The sequence below is a fragment of the Peromyscus maniculatus genome, chromosome 20 (genome assembly GCF_049852395.1).
Source record: "Peromyscus maniculatus bairdii isolate BWxNUB_F1_BW_parent chromosome 20, HU_Pman_BW_mat_3.1, whole genome shotgun sequence".
NCBI classification, from domain to species: Eukaryota; Metazoa; Chordata; class Mammalia; order Rodentia; family Cricetidae; genus Peromyscus; species Peromyscus maniculatus.
In genome coordinates, this window is record NC_134871.1 from 53,225,092 (window position 1) to 53,248,516 (window position 23,425).

The 23,425-nt window shown below is 52.1% G+C and overlaps 1 protein-coding gene across 4 annotated transcripts in view; it reads right to left on the reverse strand.

The window, feature by feature from the left end:
• Positions 1–23,425, reverse strand: part of Efcab6 (EF-hand calcium binding domain 6) — a 203,392-nt gene that overhangs the window by 40,180 nt on the left and 139,787 nt on the right. For 3 of the 4 annotated variants that reach the window (XM_042264721.2, XM_042264722.2, XM_042264720.2), the window contains 4 exons: positions 21,225–21,457; positions 14,123–14,219; positions 10,242–10,360; positions 3,621–3,800 (listed from right to left, as the gene is read on the reverse strand). In XM_042264721.2, the coding sequence (XP_042120655.1) occupies positions 3,621–3,800; positions 10,242–10,360; positions 14,123–14,219; positions 21,225–21,457 (629 nt within the window). Of the gene's footprint in view, positions 1–3,620; positions 3,801–10,241; positions 10,361–14,122; positions 14,220–15,202; positions 15,496–21,224; positions 21,458–23,425 lie in introns of those variants that run through there. The other variant, XM_006980252.4, reaches the window with a different exon arrangement.

The window sequence follows — 23,425 nt, forward strand, 5'->3', positions numbered from 1 at the left end:
CAGTACTGTGAACAAGGAACATCCTGGGACACCTCATCTTTTTATCTTATTTTTACAATTTATGAGTTATGTTTTACAATTTATAATTTTTTTTTGCACATGTGCGCCTACATGTGAGTGGGTACGTGAAGGTGGGTGCCCTTTGGAGGGCAGCAGAGGGTGCCAGATCCCTGGGGCTAGAGTTACAGGCAGTTGTGGTTAACGTGATGTGGCTGCTGGGAGCAGAACTCAGGACCTCTGGCAGAGCAGCAAGTGCTCCGAATTGGTGAGCTGTCTCTCAGCCCGGGCTTCTTCTTCTTCGGATAAGGTGTTTCCATTCCTAGAGGCCAGGCCACCCACCTGTGTGTGACTCACAAAGCAGGAGCCATGGTCCCAGAGTGTGCTGACACACAGGATCTTCTCGGTGGCCCTGCCAGGGGGCCTCAGCCCACTGGGTACATGAGGACGGGCCGTGTGGACTCGGGGGTTGTTCCTGCAGCCCGTGTTCCAGTCCCTGTGGTTTACTCTTGAGGAAGACTTTTCCCGACTTCAGTGGACGGGAGCAGTGTGGAACAGGCTCACTTGGTAGAGTGTGTGTTATGCAGATGTGAGGACCTGTGTTTAATCCCCAGCATCCATGAGAGAAAGACAGGTATGGTGGCCTTGTATGCAATCCCAGCACTGGGAAGGCACAGACAAGCAGATCTCTGGGTCTTGTCAGCCAGCCCAGCCTAATTGACAAGCTCCAGGTCACTGAGAGGCCTTGTCTCAAAGCACATGGAGAATGGCCTCTGAGGTACAACAGCTGAGATTGACCTCTGGCCTCCACATGGACAGCACACACCTGCGCATGCGTTCTCCTGCCTCCCCTACTTAGCGTGGCCTGTGACAGACTGTCTAAATCCTGTCACTGTCGCTCTTCCATGTCTCTGAGCATCTTCCTCCTAAGCCACTGAGGAAAACGCCTACCTGGTGGGCTCGGGTGCCATCTTGGTTCCTGGTTGTCCCTCAGCGGACAGAATGGGCTATCTGTTCTAAACACTCCACCTGTTCTGGCTCTTGTCCATCCTCTCCACTTGGTATTTGTGGGGTGGCTCCTTGAGCAAGCCTGGACACAAACCACTGAGCCAAGACTGTCTGAACACAGGAGCGGCAGGCTGTAGTGTGGCCTTGGTTGGTCGGCAGAGGCAGTGGCATTTGGCAGAAGCCATGTGGAGGTCCAGGCCCTTCCCTTGTGGGTCTCCTATCTTGCAAGGGGCTCCTGACACTGGGCATCCAGCCCAGGTGGGCCTGCGGGGTGTCCTGAGTGCAGCCAACAGCACCTGCCGTGGGCAGCTCAGTGTCCTGAGGACTCAGCCCCATGCTACAGAGCCCCTGCTTGTCACCACAACGATGCTACCCCACTTAGCTCTTCAAAATGAAAAGCGAATGAAAGTGGAGAGAATCAAAACAGTTTTTGGAGATACATATTTTTAGAAAATGGAGGCATTCAGCATTTCTTGGACTGTCTTCTGAGCAGCAATTATTTCCCTTTCAGAGTAAACATGTGCACAGAGTAAATGAGGGCTTGGAGCAGATATGGACGAAAGCTGCCAAACAGAGCTACTGTTGGCCCACACTGAGCAGCAGTCCTGTTCTGGGGTCCTGTCCTCTTCTGGCTCTGGCCAGGGAGGCTGAGAAGGACCTGGCCATGACCTTGTAATCACTGAATTCTGTTCACATCCTTCTCTGCTCAGGGTTCAGCTGCCCCCCTCTCCACGCGCATCCTAGAAGGGTCTGTGCCGGGTGGATGTTCGCTGTGGCTTTTCTGACACTCGTTCTGCAGAGCAGGATAAAGGCCCGGAGAACGGATACAGGACCACAGAAGCCCCTGCTTCACCTCCAACATGCACCAGGGCGCTCTCAGCAAAATCAACTCCTTGCGATCGAGACAAAAATCTATTGCTCCGTTCCTCCTTCAATTCATCTACCAATCTGATCTGAGCTCCGAAAGCCAGCCACCCCGATGGGCAGTCATTATTTGATTCCTGCAAGCCAATAGCTTACATGTGTGTGCAGGTGTGTATGGTGGTGTTGGGTGCTGCTCCTTAGAAGCCATCACTTTGAGACAGGGTCTCTTCCTGGCCTGCAACTCTCCAGGTTAAGACCAGCTGGCCAGTGAGCCCCAGTGACCCGCTTTCCTCCACCTCTTCGGCACTGGGATTACTAGCAGGCACCACCATGCTTGCCTGGGCCGAGATGGTTTATTTTATTTTAGAAAAGGGAGCTGATCAGGTGTTTGTCTTCTCTGGCAAGGTGGTGCCACTGAGGCAGGAGGTCAAGCAAGTGTGCATGAACTATCTGGTCCTAAGGATCAGAATGTAGAGTCACACAGCGCGTCTATCTCCAGCTCATCCCTGAAGCTGTCACCAGCACAGAGGAGAGAAAGCGCATGCGCTCAGAAGGGCCAAGGAGCCTCATTACTCACACGTGGGGGGAGAGACGGGAGTGAAGACCCTCGTGGGTAATGAGGCCAGCCCTGTCTGCTGAAGATAAATTCCACTTTTCATCCGTTTGTGGCATATTTGATTTATACCAACCTTGTGCGTATTTTACACTGAATTTCACAAACTCGATTCTCCGCCTGCAGTTTCTGTGGTGCGGTGACTTCGACATAATCCAGGGGTAAATTCCACCTGCTTGCCTCTTAAGCCCACCTCATTCCCACTCTGCTCTGTGTCTGTGGCTTCATTGCATCCTCTAGGCGTTCTTCAGCACCCCCTTTTCCACTACCTCGGGTGCCATGCAGGGCATGGGGTGGAGAGCTGAGTCCCGCCATTTGAAATGACAAGCAAGGGGCAGACTCACACACATAGGTAAAATCAAGAGGAGCCACAGCTGAGCTACATATCCAGTGACTCACCTTCACTTGGTGTCTCCCTGTCCTTGCTCAGGCACAGACATCCTGGTCTATTCATGCATTCCAGTGGTTTTTTTTTTTTTTTTGCTTTTCGAGACAGGATTTCTCTGTGTAGCTCTGGAGCCTGTCCTGGACCTTGCTCTGTAGACCAGGCTGGCCTCAGACTCACAGAGATCTGCCTGCCTCTGCCTGGGATTAAAGGCGTGCACTGCCACCACTGCCCGGCCCAGCAATCATTTCAATAGGCAGACACCAGGTCCTACTCCCCAAGGCCTGCGCGCTGACTCAAGATGTGATCACCCAGTGTAATTGCTAAGCAGCTCTGGGTTATCCTGGGGATACATCCTCAAAGCAGAAGTGCTGAGTCAAACCACAGCCATTCATTCATCCATGTAGTCATTTAAAGGAGCCTACCTGGCGCCTGTGGGGTGTCACAGACATCCTATGGTGCCTACATTCTAGATGGGCCACAGTGGGGTGCAGGCGCCATGCAGTGCACCGCCAGGAAGGGCCGATGTTCAAGGGGAGCTAATAAAATATCAAAGAGCATGTGAGGTGTGGCTGGCTGGGGAAAGACACTGGGAAGCTTCCTGTATTATGGCTCTTCGGCAGAGCTGATTTCTAAGGCTTTACAAGCGGTGTGTGATGTCACAGCCTCACAGAAGTCCGGCCAGCACAGCCTTCACTGTCTGGGTGAAGGAGGACAGAATCCAGAAGCAGCCCCCAATGCTGACACACCCACCTTTCAGTCATCTGCTGCAGCTCCTGGATTTCTTCCTGGACCTGCTTGGGCTTCGTGAAATGACCCAGGAAGTTAAAATAGTCTTCCTTGTAGGGCCGGTGGACCTTCGCTGAGTATCGAATGCCAAGTCTCTGCAGGAACTCTTGGTATGTGATGTAACCCCTTCCCTCGGTGTCATAGCTTTAAAAAAACCAAAAATGATGCTGTCATCAGTGGCATGGAAGGGGGGCTGGCATTCAGGGTCCAAGACCACATCAGCAATTTTGGGGAAGTTTTCTTCCTTGCTAGGTACAAGTAAGCCCAACAGACTCATCACAAATACAGTCTCAGCCCGTGCCTCTGACCTTATCTGTACCTATACTTAACAGGACCTCTAGGTGACCCACAAGTACATTAACTCGATCATCAGAGTGACCCGCCCTAAGAGAATGGACCCCAATAACGCAGCTGCCATGTTTGTGGGAACACAGCGGCAAATCCAGAAACCTGAACCCCCCTGTGCACACATTTTTATTTCAGCCCCCTCCCTGTAAATGGAGCTGTGCTAAGGGCTAGGAGAAAATCTTTCAGGAAGCATGTTCTATCTTGAAGCCTCAATAAATGAATACCACTTGATTCAAGGATGTTAAAAGCCCCTGTTCCCACTTTGAAGAGACGCCAATTACACATACCCAGCGAGAGAGCCTAGAAGGAAAACAAGATAGGAACTCTGCATTGTGCCTTTTAAGTCATTTTCTGTTATCAAGATTTTTCTGAATTATAATTCATTAAAAAAGGAATAATGGGGGTTTTATCTCCTGATGCTATTCACATAGAATAGAATTACTTCAATAAAAATTTTTAAGGCAAATTGACCATTTTCTTCTTCTTTTTTTTCTTTTTTTCTTTTTGAGGCATTTGTTTTTAACAGAAAGATCTTGGCCCACAGCTCACCCAGGAAAAGGGGGAAATCTACAGATGTGGGTTTTCCTCGAGTAACTTAGGAGCTACAAGGGACAGGTTCTTCCATTTAAGGCATGCAAGCCCAATTCCCCTGAGGGGACCATGCTGGTTTTAGGAGGCATCGCTCTGCACTCTGCGTGGTACCCAAAGGGACCTCCCTCCCCCCACCCCGAGAATGGCCATACTGTGCTCTGCCACTTCTCCCCACAGGCAGAGCACATGGTCCACCCCACGGGGAACCCTTTCCATCCTTCCAGGTCTAAAGTCCCATGACCCTGATCTTTCTTGGATTCTTAAGGGCTAGCAAGGAACAATTAATGCTTATGGGGACGTCCAGGCAGGGTCTGCATTTGCTGTTGCTGGCTGCAAGCCAAGTATGGGCTCTACCAGGTGCTGGGTCCTGGTCATGTCTCTTAGTGCACGCAAGCTTCCTAAGGCACCATTATATCTTATCCATTGCTCCCAACTCACAGGCCCAAGGCAGGCTTGCTGCAACCACGTGACCCGTGTGTGTGTGTGTGTGTGTGTGTGTGTGTGTGTGTGTGTGTGTGTGTGTGTCCCAGATGGAGACAGTGTGCTTCTAAGGCACAGATTTCCCCCACAGCCTGCTCTCTGCCGTGACACTTGGGCTGAATGAAAAGGCACTTCTTAATTACTTTATTAATGAAGATCACAAACAGGCTCTTCTCATCACGGAGACATGGAGGAGCAGATTGCACAGTTGCAAAAAAAAATATTGCTCTGAATGTGGATAATCATAGAGCTAATTCTGCTTACATAACCTCACTCTTCATTATGCAATCCTCTGTGCAACATTAAAAAAAAAAAAACACCAACTGCCTATAAAGGTTGAATTCTAAAATGGCTGTGCAACAGATGTGCCAAGCAAAACGTGTCCTGAACAGAGGCCCCATAAAAGCTTGCATTTGCACACAGCAGTGGCCATGAATGCATGATACAGGCAGGTGACTCTGCCCATTTGGTGTGCACCGTCATCAGTCACGCATGGGACCTTCAGACATGCTCATCCATGGCTCAGGTTTGCTGAGAGTTAGTCCTTTGTGCTATGTGGACACTGGACCCTTACACTTCGGCACTTTTGAGTACCGTGGACCAGAGGGAAAGGGCATGGTCAAGGCTATGAGATGTGTCCTGCAGATGACCCAGACCACGTGGAGAGGAACCAGAAACCTTGTGCAGCTAGGATGTGAGGGATTCTCTAGAGAGAGTGGTTTGATGGCTCTTGAGAATGAAAAGTGGCCAACTTCCCAGGCTGGGTGCCCACCGGGCACATTTGGCAAATCCCGACAGAACTGCAATAGGTGAGGTGGCCTCTGATGTGGTCCCCATTCTGTGCCAGGCCATATCCTCTACTCTCCCAAGTGTAGTGCTCTGGCCTTGCACAGAGCCATTGGGCACAGACTCCTTCTATACCTGCTGGAGTTCTTCACTGTTGCAGCCTGTGGCAAGGTTCCCATGCTGGGCCTCGTGGGTAGCATGTTTCTGCCCCAGCCAATCCTCTTTTCTCAGATGCAGGCCCTGCCCACTGAGCCTCTCCATCTCGGGTCATACCGTGTCTAGATGTCACCCAGTTGACATCGACGCAGGGCATCCAGGCTTCACTCTGCCTTCAGTGATGACAGGGGCCACCTCATTTCCTGGTAATGGAGAACGGGAGTGATGGCCTACAGCATGGCTTCTTTCGGAGGGCTTGGTTAGATTTGAATACTGACACACAGCATCATACTGTAAAAGCACTAGTTTATAACTAAGACCCGACATAAGGCCCTGCCTGCCAGGACTGAGCATAAACCAGCATTGAGTACTTTCCAGCTTCTAGATGGGGCCTCCTGGTCTCCACATCGGCTCGTCTCCATGCCTGCTGGTCTCCACAGAACTCCTGACTTGGCAGCAGCGTTCCTACAGCATCCTCTCTTTTACCATAACAACACATCCATAACAGGTTTTCTTCCTAGTTTCCAGTAAGCTGCTTTTGGATTCCAGTCAGCTGAGTCCCACCTGATGGAATAAGTAAGGCCTTGAAGGCCTCAGAACGACAGTGTCACTCCAGGGGAGGCCCCACCCCGACCCACCCTGTGGGTCCTGGACAGGCTGATATCTTAGGCTTTTTTCCAGAGTAAGAGGCACGTCCTCAGCTCCTTCCAGAAACTCCGCTCATGAGACGCACTTCCCCGATCCCCAGCTTCATGGGTTCAATGGCTGCCGATTCAGGCTCAGCCTAGGTGTCCTGTCCTAGAGCTTGCGTGGACACTGTGGGCAGAGCTGACTTTCAGCTGGAAATATCAGGGGCTAGACAGAGTCTCCGGAGTGACAGTGTGACTGAAGGTGAGCACATGTATGATGAGGGGTCCTCAGGAGCTCCCTGAAGTCTAGCTGTGCAGGCTGCTCCTGGAAGCTTAGGCTCACAGCTCCAGAGCTACTTTGTACCATCAACCCCCAGAGCCAGCCCGATCCCTATGTGCCAGCCCTGGCGACGAGATGAGCCCGTGTGTGGCCCTCCAGCTCCACGGTCCCCACTTTCTGGGCGAGCACCCACAGAGATGCTGAAGCTGCCTCCAAAGCTGAGTCTTCCTCACTTCCTAGGAGGGAGAGGTCCTCAAGAAACGTCCAGCGCACAGTGGAGTTTGGGTGAAGAGGGGAATATGGAGGACCCTGAGCCGCCGAGATCTGGGGTCAGTTTATTAATGTATCTCCACAGCATAAAGCAGGCCCTTCCAGGCTAATCTACGGCACTAAGAAGTGCACTTCATAGGCTCAAGTGAGTGTCGAGTGAATAATGGATGCTGAAAGCCTTTTACCCCCCGGATCTGTTGTGTTCTCCAACAGGCAGGTTTTCAGAAGACCCACGCCGCTTTTCTCCTTGCCTTTCTGCCTTCTCCCTGTTCCGGTATTGTCGGGACACACCCAGACTCCCTGAGCTGGAAGGCATCATGTGGGCCCAAGCTGCTCCAGACTTCCTGGGTCCTGTTCATCAGGACCGGTGGGGCACTCTGCCTCCCTTACACTGTCAGTCAGCACCAGGGTTCACCGGCTCCCTGCTGTTTCTGGGTACAATCTAGTGTTAGGATAGCTGGAGGAGGCTGCCTATGTCCTGAGAACCCCTGAGGGGGTGTCCCGGACCACTGCTCACAGCGCCTCCTGCTGCAAAAGTGGCGATCTGGCTTGTTTTCATCCGCAGCTCTGAGAGAAGCTGGTGTGGGGGGGAGGGGAGGTGGGGGGGGCAGATATGGGATGAAGAGGCGACATCCAGTCCACATGCCTGCCGTCTGCTCTCCTTGATCTCACCTGAGCAATCAGAACTCTTTCTGATCTGAATTTCCATTTGGCTAACGGCTCTGCCTGCAGATGCTGTGTATTCTCCACGAGCACTGCACAGTACCCCACACTGTCCCGGTGGAGCCCAGCGCCCCGTGGCTGAGGGTGTGGGCTGCTCTGTGCATCACAGCCCGGGTAGCTTCTGCCTTCTCATTCATCTCACTTCCAGGCTGCTAAAGGCTGGTTCTACCTCCTGAATCCTCAACCCTTGCCTCCTTTCCTTCCTCTCTCTTCCGGGAGAGCCTTCAGCCTTCTCCTGCGTGGAACCAAGGGCCCTGCCCAGTTGGCCTCTGAGCTCCAGGCTAGCCTCTTCCCTGCAACTCCCTTCCTCCCTGCAGCCCAGGGAGGTTTCTAGAACGGGGGTCTGTCTGTCCAGACTGTTTTCCTACTGCCCCTTGGTCCTCAGGACACGGTCCACTGTGAGCTGGCGGCCTCCATGGAGTTCAGCTGCCACGCACGGCCACACCTCCTCCTCTCTGGAAGTCCTGCCGTCTGTCTTCTGGCTGCCCTGGCTTCCAGCAGCGGTTGCCCTGAAAGGTGACACCCTCCCCAAAGCTCTCCTTGTTCATCCTTCGGCAGGACCTCTGTGCCTCCTCACCCTGCTGTTCCAAGGAGATCCAGACCAAGGGGTGGCAGATGAGGTCAGAGTCCTGCTGGGACAGTGGTGGCGGCAGCTCAGGGCCAACGGGGACTCTGGCGGCTTCTGTGGCAGCATCCAGATGTGGCTCTTGGGGTGGAGGCAGTTTTATGGTCTGTAAGAGACACCTCTGATTTCCTCTGGACCCTGGCACTTGGGTGGAATTTGGAGATCTCTGTGGAGTCCTCCTTCCTCGGCTTTTCCTCTGGCTCCTGGTCCCCAAGGAACATCATTGGTCCCTTTTAGGCTTCCAGACCTTCTGACATCTTTGTCTCCATTCCTTGAATGAAGTCTAAGTTTCTGTTCCTGCTGGATACTGGAGGTACACACGCCTGGATTCTCCTGCACTTGTATGGCCCCTTCTTAAGGAGAGATCCCATGCGGCAGACGCAGCCATGAGCTCTCCAGTCTACCTTTGCCCCTTGAACACACGAAGTCCCAGCCTCCCACGTGGTAACCCCAAGCTGCATTTGTCAGTTAGGCAGCGAAGATACACCCAGTTCTAGACTCTGCCTGTATTTAAGTCTTCCACCACGGGCAGGTGGAAAGCTGAAAACGGAATGTATCACTCAGTGAGCATGACCCCCAGGGGGCATGCGATGCTGGTGCCCACATCCTAGGGACCTGAGGGCTGACCAGCATGTACTGAAGAAAGAAGTCACTCAAAGACGGAACCAGAGCTCACAGCTCACTGCCTGCTAGTTCATAGCTCACGGCACTGTTAACTCGGAGCACGCTGCACTGTTAGCTCATAGCTCACGGCACGGTTAGCTCATAGCTTGCCACACTGCCAGCTCAGAGCACACCGCACTGTTAGTATACTGGAAACTCAGGCATCAACACAGGGGCCTGGTTCAAATCCACGGAGTCTAAAATGCCAAGTCTTCCAGTTTAAGAGCGCTGCTCCCCCCCCCCCCACCGAAAACTGTTCTAAGTTGTCAAGGTTTGTGGATTTCCTCCATAAACAGCTTGTTGGCATAGACTGCTGCCACCTCTAGGCCTGGGCAGACTGCCTTCATCTTTGTCATCCCGCCAAAGGAGTCCCCTGAGAGCTGGGGGCACTGTGATCTCTTTGTCTGCTGCAGAGGAACCAGGAGCCTGAACTACGACTCTTCAAATCTCTCCACTCAGTACTGCTGCTGGGGGCTACCCGCCAGTTCTTCAGAGGCCTGAGGACCAGTGTGTCCACCCCACAGACACAGCTACTTTCCACCAGGAAGGATGACACAGGACACAGGATTAGATGCAATCACAGAAGCCCATTCCCACCTCCCTTCCCCTGAGACCCTGGTGAGGGATGTGGATGGACACTTCCCCTGAGATCTTGGTGAGGGATGTGGATGGACACTTCCCCTGAGATCTTGGTGAGGGATGTGGATGGACACTTCCCCTGAGACCCTGGTGAGGGATGTGGATGGACACTTCCCCTGAGACCCTCGTGAGGGATGGACACTTCCCCTGAGACCTGGTGAGGGATGTGGATGGACACTTCCCCTGAGACCCTGGTGAGGGATGTGCAGGACACTTCCCCTGAGACCCTGGTGAAGGATGTGGATGAACACTTCCCCTGAGACCCTGGTGAGGGATGTGGATGAACACTTCCCCTGAGACCCTGGTGAGGGATGTGCAGGACACTTCCCCTGAGACCCTGGTGAGGAACTGCACAGCCAGACAGATGAGAACAGCCCCACTGCAGATGGACTTACCTTTGCCAAAGCTTCTCAAATTCCCTTGGGGTGAGGGGGATGTCAAAGCCATACAGTGCATTCTTGATATCCCTTCGCCGGAGAATGCCATTGCCGTCGTTATCTGTTTCTATGAAATTCTACAACAGAAGATGGTATTGAGTTACACGCAGCAGAGAGGGCTGTCGACAGCTTCTGGAATGCTCTGAGGTACTGCTCTGTGTAGTTTTAGCGTTTCTGTTTCTAAGGTGTGGGGGTGTAGGTATGGAGGTGTGAGAGGCCAGAGGTTAAGGTTGGGTGCCAGGCCTCAGGTGCTGCCTGCCTTATGTTTTTGAGACTGAGATGTGGGGCTCACTGATTGAGCCCCAGCAAGGACTGCAAACCCTAGGGATCCTTGCATCCCCTAGCAATGAGATTACACATGGACCACCATGCCTGGCTTTTTAAAATGTGGGTCCTAGGGATCCAACTCAGGTCTTATATGTTGTTTTTTTTTTTTTTTCTGAGACAGGGTCTTACTATGTAGACCTGGCTGGCCTAGACCAGGCTGGTCTGGAACTCTCAGATAGTCACCTGCCTCTGCCTCCTGAGTGCTGGGATGAAGGGCACAGGCTGCCAGGTTGAGAGGGTATCAGCTGAGCTGTCTCCCCAACCTTGAATATTTTAATGGAACTTGGAAAATGATTTAAAAAAACTCTTCAAGAACATGGAGTTGCCTACTCGCTAGCCAGGATGTATCAAAAGGGCTGGAGGACATCTGAGCAGTGGAGCATCTGCCTCCCGTACACGAGGGCCTGGATTCCATCTTACCCACAACCAACATGTGTTAAGACACATTCATAAGTTAAGCAACAGGAGAGATGCAGAACTGGGGACCAGGACAGACAAACTGGTCACTGGTCAGATAAGGTGTTCAAGGCTCTGTGGGGGTGGGGGAGAGGATGGAGATGGAGCTACAGGGCAGTGAGGTAAAGGTGGACTTGACAAGGAAATGCAGGGGCACCTGGTCACCATGCAGAAGAGGTGAAGGTAGGCATGCCTCCCACACAGTGCACAGCTGCTCCGCATTTCAAGACCTGAACTGTTGATTCCTGGAGAAGGGGAGAAGGTCTTCACCGAGATCAAGGCAGGGCACAAAAAGGAAAAAAGGAAAAAAAAAAAAAAAAAAGACCCCAGCAAGCATTTCCCAGAAAGCCCCATTAATGAAAAGATGTACAGTCTCATTAATCAGCAACAAAATGTGAACTGAAACCGAAGGAGATAATCCTACCCCTGCTGGAACGGGAAGCTCCCATGTGAGGGCAGGGTGCTGCGGGCGAGAGCTGGACGGTGACTCCACACCCAGAATCTGTTCTGTCTGGTCTCTGCACAAGTGTGCTGTCTGCCGGCCCAAGATAAAATTCTTTTCCTCCATCCAGATGAAGGCTGCATGGTGACTCCTTTTTAATTCTCTTTCAATTACATATTTGCCTTTTCCATACCCACACCCCAGAAGAGTCACAGCGTAAACATAGCCAAGCTAACAGCAATGGGTTCTAGCATAGGCCTGGCATGCAGGAATCTTGGAAGGCATTGCGCTCTCCCAATAGCGTGTGAACACCTGGGCAAACAGCCACCACTGGCTGTTAGAGGAGGAAGAGGAGTGAGGCCCGGGGGGGGGGGGGGGGCTGGAGACACACAGGTGCCGTTTGTCAGGGCAGAAAGCCCAAGGGGCCAGGGAGACACAAGAACCCTTCCTCCCTCACGCTGTGAGCCCAGCGTTTAGACGGCATGGGACAAGTCAACTTCAGATCCATCACTCCTGAGGGCAAGCGTGTACCAGCAAACTGCACCAACCGTGGGTAGAAACCGGATGCCCTGGCTAGCTGGGCTTCATCATACAAGGCGGGTTCAATGCTTGAAAATCCTCCAACGTGATCCACCACATGGACAGAAGGGGAAAGAGTCACTTGGTCGTCTCAACAGCTGCAGAGGTACAGGATAAAACCTGACCCTCACTGATGACAATAACCCTCGGCAAACTAGGATCAGGAGGGAGCTCCCTTAACTAGACAAGGGACGGCTATAAAAGCCCCACAGCTGGCAACTGTACCTGGTCATGAGGACCCAGGAGCTGCCCAGGAAGATCAGCCACAGCAGGTGGAAATGGGCAACTCTTGGTCACAGTAGTGATGAGGGAGAGGAGAGGAGGTGGGCCTGTCACCTTGGAGGGGGGCTGGCAATGAGGAGGGAGAGGAAGGAGGGTGTAGCCTGCCTCACTGGGCCACAGCCCACTCTCTAAGGACACAGTGTGGAGGAGAAGTAGACCAGACTTTAGGGAATCCAGCAGAACTCTGCATTAGGCAGGAGCCACAAAAGGGTAAAAGACCCAATCAGACATGGAAGGGTCCCCCTTAAAGGCAGAGGGAAGACACTCCAGCATGCAGTTGTGACCCTCCTTTCTAGAGTGAGGTCACTGTGTCCTTGGTGACCCCACATCCTAGAGTCGGGGAGAACCCACTCTGCCCATTGTGTCCTGTTGTCCCGTGGTTCAGCTGTTACTGTCATTGTCACACTGGATATCCATGACACCACAACTTATGAGCTTGCTCATGGGGGTCACATGCCTTGGAAACGCACCTCCTGTCATCTTGTCAAGATGGGATAAAACAGCTCTTAAGATGCCTGTTGGCTGCCGGGCAGTGGTGGCACACACCTTTAATCCCAGCACTTGGGAGGCAGAGCCAGGCAGATCTCTGTGAGTTCGAGGCCAGCGAGATCCAGGAAAGGCACCAAAACTACACAGAGAAACCCTGTCTCAAAAAAAACAAAACAAAACAAAACAAAAACAAACAAACAAATAAAAAAAGATGCCTGTTGATTTTCCCCTTAAACTTTAAAATCCTCCCCAAGCCGGAGCTAACATCAGGAACTTCTCCACGGACTCCCGAGTTCCACACTTTCCTCCCACCAGTGGCCCTGAAGGTAAGAGTTTACCTGGGAAAAATCTAGTGGTGTGTCTCTGGGGCTGTTTGTTGTCTTTGTCAACATACAGATTTTTATTAAACATCTAGGTGATGTTTTCAGGCTGGTGCTCTTCGGGGGCATAAAATTAAAATGATTCATTCTTGAAAAATATGCTCTCTTAGATTAATAAAACAAACTAAACATTTGAAAACCACAAAAATGTAATCTCTTTCCCTCTCCATCTTTGCTCATGCATCTCAGTTTGGTTTCAAACTCACTCTGCAGCTGGGCTGACCTTGAATTCCTGATCCCCCTGCCTCCAACTTCCTAGAGCTGGGAAGACAAGTGTGAACTCTCGGTTTTTCTGAGACACAGACCTCCCTTGTAGCCTCAGTCTGCCCATGAACTCGCAGTGACCTCACTACCTGGGCCTCAAGAATGCTAGAACGACAGGCACATGCCACCACGAGCAACTTCTTCCCTCTACATCTTTGTGCGCAGGTGCACACTCCACAGCGTGGAGGTCAAGGGGCAGCTTGGAGGGGTCAGTTCTCCCCCTCCACAATGTGGGTTCTGGGGATTGAACTCGGGTCTTCCCGACTTGGCAGCAGGTTCCTCTGCCTGCTGAGACACCTCACCAGCCCTTTATTGTATCTTTAAGCATCTTTGATAACTGTTAATTAATTCCACCTTTGAGTTCACTTTCCTTCGTTGTTAAAAGTAGACGCGGAATGTTCTAGGTCTCTATAGTTATACCATCTCTATTACAAACAGTAATAGAAATATCTCAATAACATCATCATAATCGCAGTCACTGATGGTGTTTTGGTTAGAGACAAAGCCAAGACCATTCAGAGTGATGGGGAGTATTTAAAGAGAGGCAGGAACCAACACGGTGGGCACCTGGCACCGTCTCTCCTTCTCTGCACTGCTCTGGCTCCCTTCCCCTTCCTTACCTTGGATAGGTCTGCCCATCTGGTTTTGGCTTTGACGATAAGGTACTGGTGAGCCTGCTCACAGGCTAGCTCGGAATCTGCGACTTTCTGTTTATACCTTAAAAGAAGAATCAACAACTGTGTTCAGAAGTGACGGGCTTAGGATCTTCCCAAGGGCCCCCACCCCGACTCTCAGTGCTTCAAAGATGCCACGAAAGTCTGTGATTTCACATCCAGTCTAACAGTTCTTACAACACATTATTTCTCCCAGCTGCACGGCAGGGGGTCTTCAGAAATTTTATTTTCAGATTTAAGAGAAATCATTTTTTCCCCCAGCACGCAAAGCCCACAGGGCCTGTTTCCTCTCTGGGGGTTTGGGAAAGCAGAATATAAGTATAAAATGACATTAAATGTCTTAGGAAGGAAACAATTAGTAAGCTTTAGTTCCGATTTTGGAAGTCTAGGTAGAAGAACAGACCCCAGTCTGCGGAGGTGCAATTAGAAAGCATGGAGGTCCCTTCTCCCAGCCCCAGATACTTTTCCTTTTCAAGACTTACGTTTATTATTTCTAAATATGATGTGTATACATGGGGGGAGCAGTAAGTACACATGAGTGTGGGTGCCCTCGGAGGAGCTGGGCTGCAGGCGGTTGTGAACTGCCTGACTTCGTGGTGGGAACTAAACTTGGGGCCCCCCACAAGAGCAGGGCACGTGCTCCTAATGGCTGAGATATCCCCATGCCCACCACAGCTAATTTTCAAGGATTAAGCTTATATTTACTTACAGATGAGGGACACTTAAGAGACCTTAAAAAGATCTTGTGCGGCTGGCCCTGGACAGGCCTCTGTGAGGCACAGTGGTGGCTGTAGCTGAAGAGGGAGGGAGGATGCCTAGGCTGTTCTGCCTGCCAAGCAGATCAGGACACTGTGGACGACTGAGATCCCTGGCCTGGGCAGTGGCTGCCTCCAGCATCCGTGCCTATCTGATTGCCCTATCTGCCTCCTGCTCTGGCCCCTTCTTGCCTTTCCTACTTAATGCTTCTGGTATCCCTGACTACGCCCCCTCTACCCACAGAGCAATGCCATGAGCGTCTGGCCTCACCCATGCTTCTTCGCCATTTCTCTCCAACTGCCTACTGGACTTCTCAGAACCACGGAACTTCAAGGGTGGGAAAGGATCCGCTGCTCGGGCACCCCAGCCTCTGTGACTGTGGCCCCTGTGGGGGACCCGGGAAGGCTGGCAGGATCCTGTGATGTTTTCTCCGCTGGCTTGGAAGGATGGAAGCCCGGGGAGGCGCTGAGAAGCCTCCCTGGGTGACCCCGCGCTGTGCAGGGCAGCAGCTTTTGGTAGCCCCGCCCTCTCTGTCTCCACTCTTTAAAGCGGCATTCTGACCCGAGTTACTTTCAGCATGGAGATGCAGCGAGGCTGCATCTTGTTTACACAAGTAAACAGCCGCCATCTGCCAGCACAGCAGGAGCCACAAACTGGTAAATAATTTATCTGTGCCAATAAATAACAGCACCTGTGAATAGGTGGGATCCTGTCAGAAGTGCCAGGCGCATGAGCTTATCCATCCGGCCAGATGTAGGCCCTCACCTGGGCCTATGGAAGAAGGAGTGCCTTAAGATGAGACGGGGCGGGCACAGGGAGCAGCCACCTGGAAAGCTGTCATGGGGTGGACCCTGCCTCTGTTCCTGGGCTCCAGCTAAGGTACAGGTGCTCGTGTGGAGACACATGGCTCACTTCAAACTGTCAATCAGAACAACTTGCCATCCTGACCCTCACTTGGCAACTTTGTACCCTGGACAGCCCTGTGGCGGAGGCTATAACAGCATGATCTGTGCCCTACGGACACTTCCCCTGCATCCGCACGGGATCCTGGCCTCCAGGACAGCTCTCTGAACTCTAGCCCCTTTGAAGATGCTTTGCAGCCTGGACAGATGGATGAGTGGGGCCTGAGAGTCACCAGAACTGGGAGATAAGATGGGCGTGGCGGTGTACGTCTCTGCTCTCAGGAGTGAAGCTAGGAACATTGTGGGAGTTCTCAGGCCAGCGTGGACCATACAAAGAGACCCTGTCTCAAGAAAAGAAAACCGAAACCCACATGAAAATCAAATGGATGACAAGATCTTGCATCACCAATGGCCACAGGAATCGAAGGAAACGAGGAATTACTTGGTAAAACGGAGGCAGCTTGTGAACTTGGGACCGTTGATAGATTGTGGCAGCATAGGAAGACATAAACATGCCAACCATTATGGGCACAGATTGCTTAGGGACAGTCGCTGCTGTCTCCATTAGACTCTTAATCCCACCCGTTCACAGAGGACTTTCCTGGACCTCCCTAGAGGTGCTCCAGGACTCCGGTGCACAGGCTCCCTCAGCCACATCCACACCCTAATATTAGCCAAGCAGCCTGCACACAACCCTGCTTCTTTTCTAGGCTCTGGGCCTCCGCCAGCAATGCCTCATTCCTTTCTTGTTCCTTGACCCCTTAGGTTCTGACAGTTGGCAGGCTAGCCTTCCTCTGGTCAGCCACAGTCAACACTTAGAGGCCCAGCACCTGCAGCGCATGACTACGAGTCTACATCCTCGAGGAGCAGACACTGCGACTTAATGCCAGGCAAAAGTAATCAGATTACCTCAGAGACGAGTGTCTCCAGAAATGGAGGGAAGGCTTAAGCGGGGGGCCAGGGAACAGCTCACAAGCAGGGTGAAGGTTCAGGGAGCCCCTGGGCCTTGAGAGTCCTAGACGCCATCCCTGTCGCCTTCCCCTGTCTCCCCCTCTTTCCTCATGTTACCCTAAAGTCAGATGTAAGAGAGGCACAACTACATGACCACCACCAGGCTCAACCCTAAGATTTTCTAGTCAGGAGTTATGGGTGGAGTCAGAGACGGGAGAGAGCTGGGGGAAGGCCTCACATCTGTGGCAGAAGTCCAGATCGGTCTCCGATGTTAGCTGGTGGCCCAGCTGCTGCTGCTGGGCCTGGGCCTGGGGTGAGCCACAGTGTCCCTGAAGGAGTACTGTCATGGCTTGTATAGCTGGATGGATCCGGGAGCCCCAGGAGAAAGGTCAGGACCCTCAGGCTAAAGAGACAAGTGTCAGCTGCCTACTGAGGCAGGCCGACCAGTCAGCATGCCACAGAGGGTTCTAAAAGGCCCAGGGTATCATGGTGCAATACTGCAAACGCCCAGGACACGACTCACCGTTCCGTTATTAACCAACAAACAAGAAAACCTCAAAGACTGTGAAGGTAAAAGATGCACCAGTGAGCACAACGCTGAAACCCATGAGCGCCAACGGTGGCTGCGGCAGCCCAAAGGCTTGCCCAGGGGAGAAGGGCTAGCCTTCAAGAGGGCTGGGTGCATGCAAGTTCTAAGTAAAGAAACAGATGGGAGAGGAAGGGGGGATTCCCAGCACCCATATCAGGCAGCTTACAACTGCCTGTAATTCCCGCTTCAGAGGACCCAACACCCTCCTGTCCTCCATGGGAACCCATACACACGTAATACCTACTAGATACATGAAGCCCACCCGCGCACACACATACACAGAAACAAATATCTTAAGAAGAAAGAAAAGGCCGTAATAAGGAGAAAGCTGACTGAATCTCCCTGGCCGGAGGGGGTGCTGACAGGAACCCCGTGAACTTGTCCTTATAGTTCCTCACTGCAGAGCCCAGGGTTCCACTGCGCCTTTAAGAGTTCTCTGCCGCCCCTCTGGAGGGTGGGGTTAGAGTTTATGCACAGTTCTCAGATGCCTGGGGATGAGCCGTGAGATAGGAAGGGGCTTCAGTGCCATGGGAGAGTCAGAGGTAGAACAGCCCCACGGGAGGCACAGCTCACAGGAGCGGAAGGACACACACAGTGAATGGCATCTTCCAGGACACATGGAGACCTGGCAGCTCTCTGTGTTGGTCATCCAGCAGGAAAGACTTGGCGGCACAGCGTTCCATGACAAGAATCTGTACAGTCTATCTTTGTGACAAGGACCCATGACAGTGCATACACTTGTGTGGCGGTGAGTGGCGAGATGACCAGGGCTGCTGAGTGGGAGAGAGGTCCCTGGGCCAAGCCATCCCAGTGGGTATCCACAAGGGAGAGACCGTGCTTGGCGCTATGAAGCAAACAAGAGGCCATCCTCTCTTTCACAGAGCAGCAGACTCTCAAATGGGGCAGTAGAGGTCTGTAGCACAGGGGTCCCAACCAAGGGACGGGGGTTTCTAGAAACGGGTGACTTTGTGGAGATACCAGTGCTCCTCCCTGCCTTCCACCACTCCTTGGGGTCTTAGGAACACATCACCAACTCTTCTCTGAGACCCAGGTCCCTCCCCGCTAAGACTAGACAGGAATGCCTCCTGACCGGGCCCACGGGGTCTCCTGAAGCACAGCACTGGGTCTGTCTGGGACAGCACTCTAAAGCCAGGTCTTGCTTCTGGTCTCAGATCTGTCTCTCCCAGACTCCTGGTCCTGTGCCACTAGGATCCAGCCTCTAATCCCTGGTCCATCCTCTACTCTGGGGCTGCTGAAGGATCTCTCTAGAAGGAAATCTGATTCCTTCATCCCACAGCATGGAAACCTACCTAGCTGCTGGGAAGGGGGAACCGCCTCGTGCATGGACCCCCGACTCCTCCCCGCCATGTCCCACTGTGTGGCCATGCCTCCACCAGCATCTTCTGAAGGTGCCCGGCACCTCGGCTCTGTGATTTCTGCCAATGCTGTCCTCTGGCCTTGAACAACCTTCTAGCAACTGAAAGGTTCCTCCTCACATTTCAAGGCCCAGTCAAGTGTACCCACTTCTTCTGGACACCCGTCTCTGCCCTCCTTGCGCTCCAGTGTGGCCCTTTACTTCTGTATCCCTCTCGGCTTCCATCCTGAGCTCCTGGTGCAGCCTTGAGCCCTGTTCACATTTGCACCCCTGAGGGCCAGAACAGTGCCCAGCACTGAGCTGGTCCTTTGCAAATATCCAACAAGTGAACAGATGTGAACAAGACAAATCACTAGACAGCTAAGTCTGTGCTGTGTGTTGACATTTTCTATACTCACTCTGCAAACATTCTCCAAAATACTCTTCAGCAGTATTTATTATTATTATTATTATTATTACTATTGTTATTTTAAATTATACATCCGTGTGAGCATGCATATGTCTGTGTTAAGTGCATGTGAGTACTGATGCTCAAGGAGGCCAGAGATGCCACATCTCCCTGGAGATTGTGAGGTACCTAATGTGGGTACTGACAATCAAAATCAGGTCCTCTGCAACAGGCTCTTAATCTCTCCAGCCACTCAAGCTTTATTCTTAATTGTGTGTGTGTACGTGTATGTGTGTGTGTGTGTGTGCCTGTGTGTGTCTGTGTGTCTGTGAGTGGATACATGCATGTAAATACGGATGCCCCATGGAGACCAGAAGAAGGTACAGGATCCCCTGGAGCTGGAGTTGTAGGTGGTTGTGAGCCTAGGAGCCAAACTCAGGTCCTCCCTGTGAGCAGCAAATTCTCCTAACAGCGGAGCCGTCTCCTTTCTCCCTGGCAGGACTGTTTTGGTTCCATTTCAATATTAAGCAATCAAATCTCACATGAACACCTCTAGAACCTGAGTGAGGAATGTAGGCATTCCGCTCACATTGTCGTGTGATCATTTTGCTTAGGAAGGGATTACAGTCATATTCTTGCTTCCTGCTCCCCAGTAATAATTACAATAAAACCCAGAAATTCACAGGGAATTAAACCAAGTACATGGTCAAAGGTCTTCTGCAGCTTTTCCAAATATTACCAGGGTTTGGTACAGGGCCATACCTCTGGCAGCTCCACACACCTAGACAGAAGGTATGGTTGGTGGTTTGCAGCCCTTTAGCACCTGGTGACAGAAGTCCCCCTCAATGTGTCAAGAGTAATGCGCTGGGATGATGTCTCCATCTGTAAGGACTTGCCTTATAAGTGTGAGGACCCAAGTTTGAGCCTCAGCACCCACGCAAAAAGCTATGGTGGTACATGCTTGTGACCGAATGCTAGGAAGGTGGAGACAGGAGGATTTCTGGGGCTCAATGACCAGACAGTCGAGCTTAGAAGTGAGCCCCAGAGTTCAGGGAGACACACCATCTCAAAGAGAAGGTGGATGGCTCCCCAGGAACATCCTGAGGTTGACCTCTGAGGCTGATCTCTGACCTCCACACACATGTGCACACATGCATACACACACACACACACACACACACGCCCATATGTACATAGACATGAACACACACGTGCTTTAAAAAGATGATGCAGTGATTGTCAAGGACAGACCAGGTACTCTGCTTGACATCAGATTTATACAGATGTCATTGGATGCTTCTATGACAGGTATCCCTTAGCCGGTAGCCACACTCACTCAGACAGGGAAGCGTGAGTGGGCACCAAGACTCTCCTTCTGGACAGAGTGAAGCCTTGTGGGTCAGGCCGGGATGTAGGTACCACTGTCCAGGACAGGCTGGAAGGAGGTCCCTGCATCTCCCGAGAAACTGTCATGGATGGCTCTGTGCATCCCTAAACTGTCACATTTGGCCTGGATGGATATCTGAAGCTGAGGAGGAGACGGGGCATCCATTTATGTGTCAGTTCATGCATTTATTTGACCAGGGGCACTTGAGCCTTATTCCTGTGAAGCCCTCAGCTACCCTGCAGTGGTCTCAGATGATGGAGTGTGTCCAGGGGTTGCCAATGTTTCAGACTTGAGAGGCTGAGTAGAAAGTACACATCTAACTCAAGGCAGAGAAATGGACAAATAAGTACATGTATGCATTTACATTGATGAGAAAAAGCCTGGAACAATAAGCAGTGAGCTATGAAGCCACGCCCCATGGTAAAAACTTGCATGTCTTCTCTGAATTGTTCCTCCTACCATGCAGTGTGTGTGTGCATGCGCATGTGTGCATGTGCGTGCGTGAGTGCATGCGTGCATGTGTGTGTGTGTGTGTGTGTGTGTGTGTGTGTGTGTGTGTGTGTGTGTTCTTAAACTCAGGGGAAAAAAAAGATGGCTCCAGGGTCATTTTTGTGTTCCACTGTGGCTGCAGCAGAACCGCTGGCCTTCCAGGTGGAGAGGCTGGCACACACCGACGGCTCTGAGCACACCACCTTCTTACCTAATTTGCCTTTGAGGTGCCTCGTCTGCTTTCCAGGGTCTGTTCTCACAGAGGTTCTGAAACTCTCGGAAGTTTAGAGTGACACTAAGTCTCAAGCCCAGGAGGCAGAGGAAGCGCTCAAACTCGCTGTCCTTCATGTTGAGCTGTAGCTGCTGGAGCAATCTGTGAAGATCATGCATGTTGATTATGCCATCCCTGTCAGTGTCTATTTTAAAGAAGGCAGAGTAGGGGTCCTAGAAACAAAACGCACACGTCAACACACTTCCCTTCCATACCTACTCACCACTCAAAGCCACCCCCCCTGCAAAGACACGGGTTCCCACGGTGGCTCCTGGGGACCCCACTACTCCTGGCTTCCTGGCCTTGGATGCCTCTCCCGGGAGTGGGCAACTTGGAGGAGTTGGAGAGTGTGGCCAGCTTGGGACAGCTGCAGGTTCTGTACCTGTATGTGGACTCAGGAAAGTAGGCGGGGCTTCCTAGAGAATTTAAGGCTCTCCCTGCTTCCTGGGGTGTTTGGAATGTCTGGCCACTTCTCTTTCCCAATCAGCAAACCCTATGCCAGGTTTCACACCCAGGAGCCACATGTACCAGGGCTCTGTCTGGAACGCAGGCGGGGCACAGGCCCACTGCTCTGTCCATGGTGCTGCCCAGAGGCTCCATGATTCCCATGGATTTTGCATATGAAGAAACAGGTCCAAGGGTCACTGGGGACTTGTGACTTAACTGCTGGTACACCCCATAGCAGACTACTTGTCACACCCTCTTACTACCAGTGTGGCTTGGGGCAAGGCATCTGCCCTTGCCATCCTTCGTTTCTTCCTCTGTAAAGTGGCTAAAGAATGTGCCACACTTTAGCGGTCCCTTGGCATGTTTAGTGAGTGCCCTAGAATGCTGTTCGTCACTGGGTCTGTCACCTAAAGTCAGAAAGCAAGTATGAGCCTCTTTCTGGACCAACACCTGCATTGTGGCCACAGTGTGCCTTGTACCTCTGCCTTGCAATGCTGTGGGCATGGTTTTAGTACCCTTGTGTCTGTGGGTCCCTCACACAGCTCTCCCTCGGGAACCTGTCTGGGGTCTTCGAGGCACCACCCTGGTCCCCTCACTCTGCAGCTCCCCAGTAGGAGTTGTTCAGAACATTGAGTTTGGATTGTTCCATGTCAGTGTCTAATTAGAGGCTCTGGGATTTGGTGGAAAGTTCCAGCTGAGTTTGTTCACTGATTCAGTCACCAAACATTACTATGTGCAGTCACTGTGCTGAACACCTTGGGGACTGTTTAGATGACTCTGGCTCTGCCTTAGAGTCACTGCCATCCAGAGGAGAAGGGGCTCTGTCACGGAGGGGGGGGGTACTTAGTGGGGCTGCAGACTCATCTGTTCACTGCTTCCCTCTAAGTCTGGCTCTGAGTTTCCCATACTCAAGATGCTCAGATGTCCAGACTGAACAAGGCCAAAGGCAAGCCTCTTGCTTGACCCTCACAGGCCTCTCGCCTCCGTAGATGGTAGCTTGTTCTTAGTAATTGCTCAGACCACATACTCAGAGTCCCAAGTCCTCCCTTTCATGTCTCAAGAATGTGTTCCATTCCACTTGCTCTCTGAACCTGGAACCTACCCTTCACGCCTAACTGCCTCAATCCCACCTACAGCCCTGGGCCCCCGGGAATCTGACAGAATCGTGGCTACTTTCTCATCTACACCAGGCTATCCCTGAGCCCTATGCTGTCCATCCCCTGTGTTCTGTGTCTCCCTTATAGAGAGCCCAACTTATGAACCTCATCCCTTCCCACCTTCCCCCTGCTGCTCGTTGACACCCAAGGCTGCCTCGGGCCATGCTGGTGAGCCCTTCCTCCATAGTCACAGTGCCTGCGAAGTCTGTTTCTGTCTCGCCCCTTGCCTCTGCCTGCAGGATGACTTGTGAGCACAAGACGTGTGCTCCCATCTGTCCGGCTGGAGCCCCAGCTCCCAGAGCAATGCCCCACAGTCATAGATGATAAAGCTGGTTGGATAAATGAGGCTAAGAGTATGCTCTGGGTACCTGTCAGATGCTAACTCTCCTCTGGGTGCAGCCAAAACACAGCCCTTGACATATGTCCCTCTCACAGTGCCGGGGAGGAAAGACAGGAGGCAAGTAATAGCACTCCAATGTGATGCACAGCACAGCAGCTGGGGTGAGACCAGGGTCCCACCAGCCTTCAGTGCGGTGC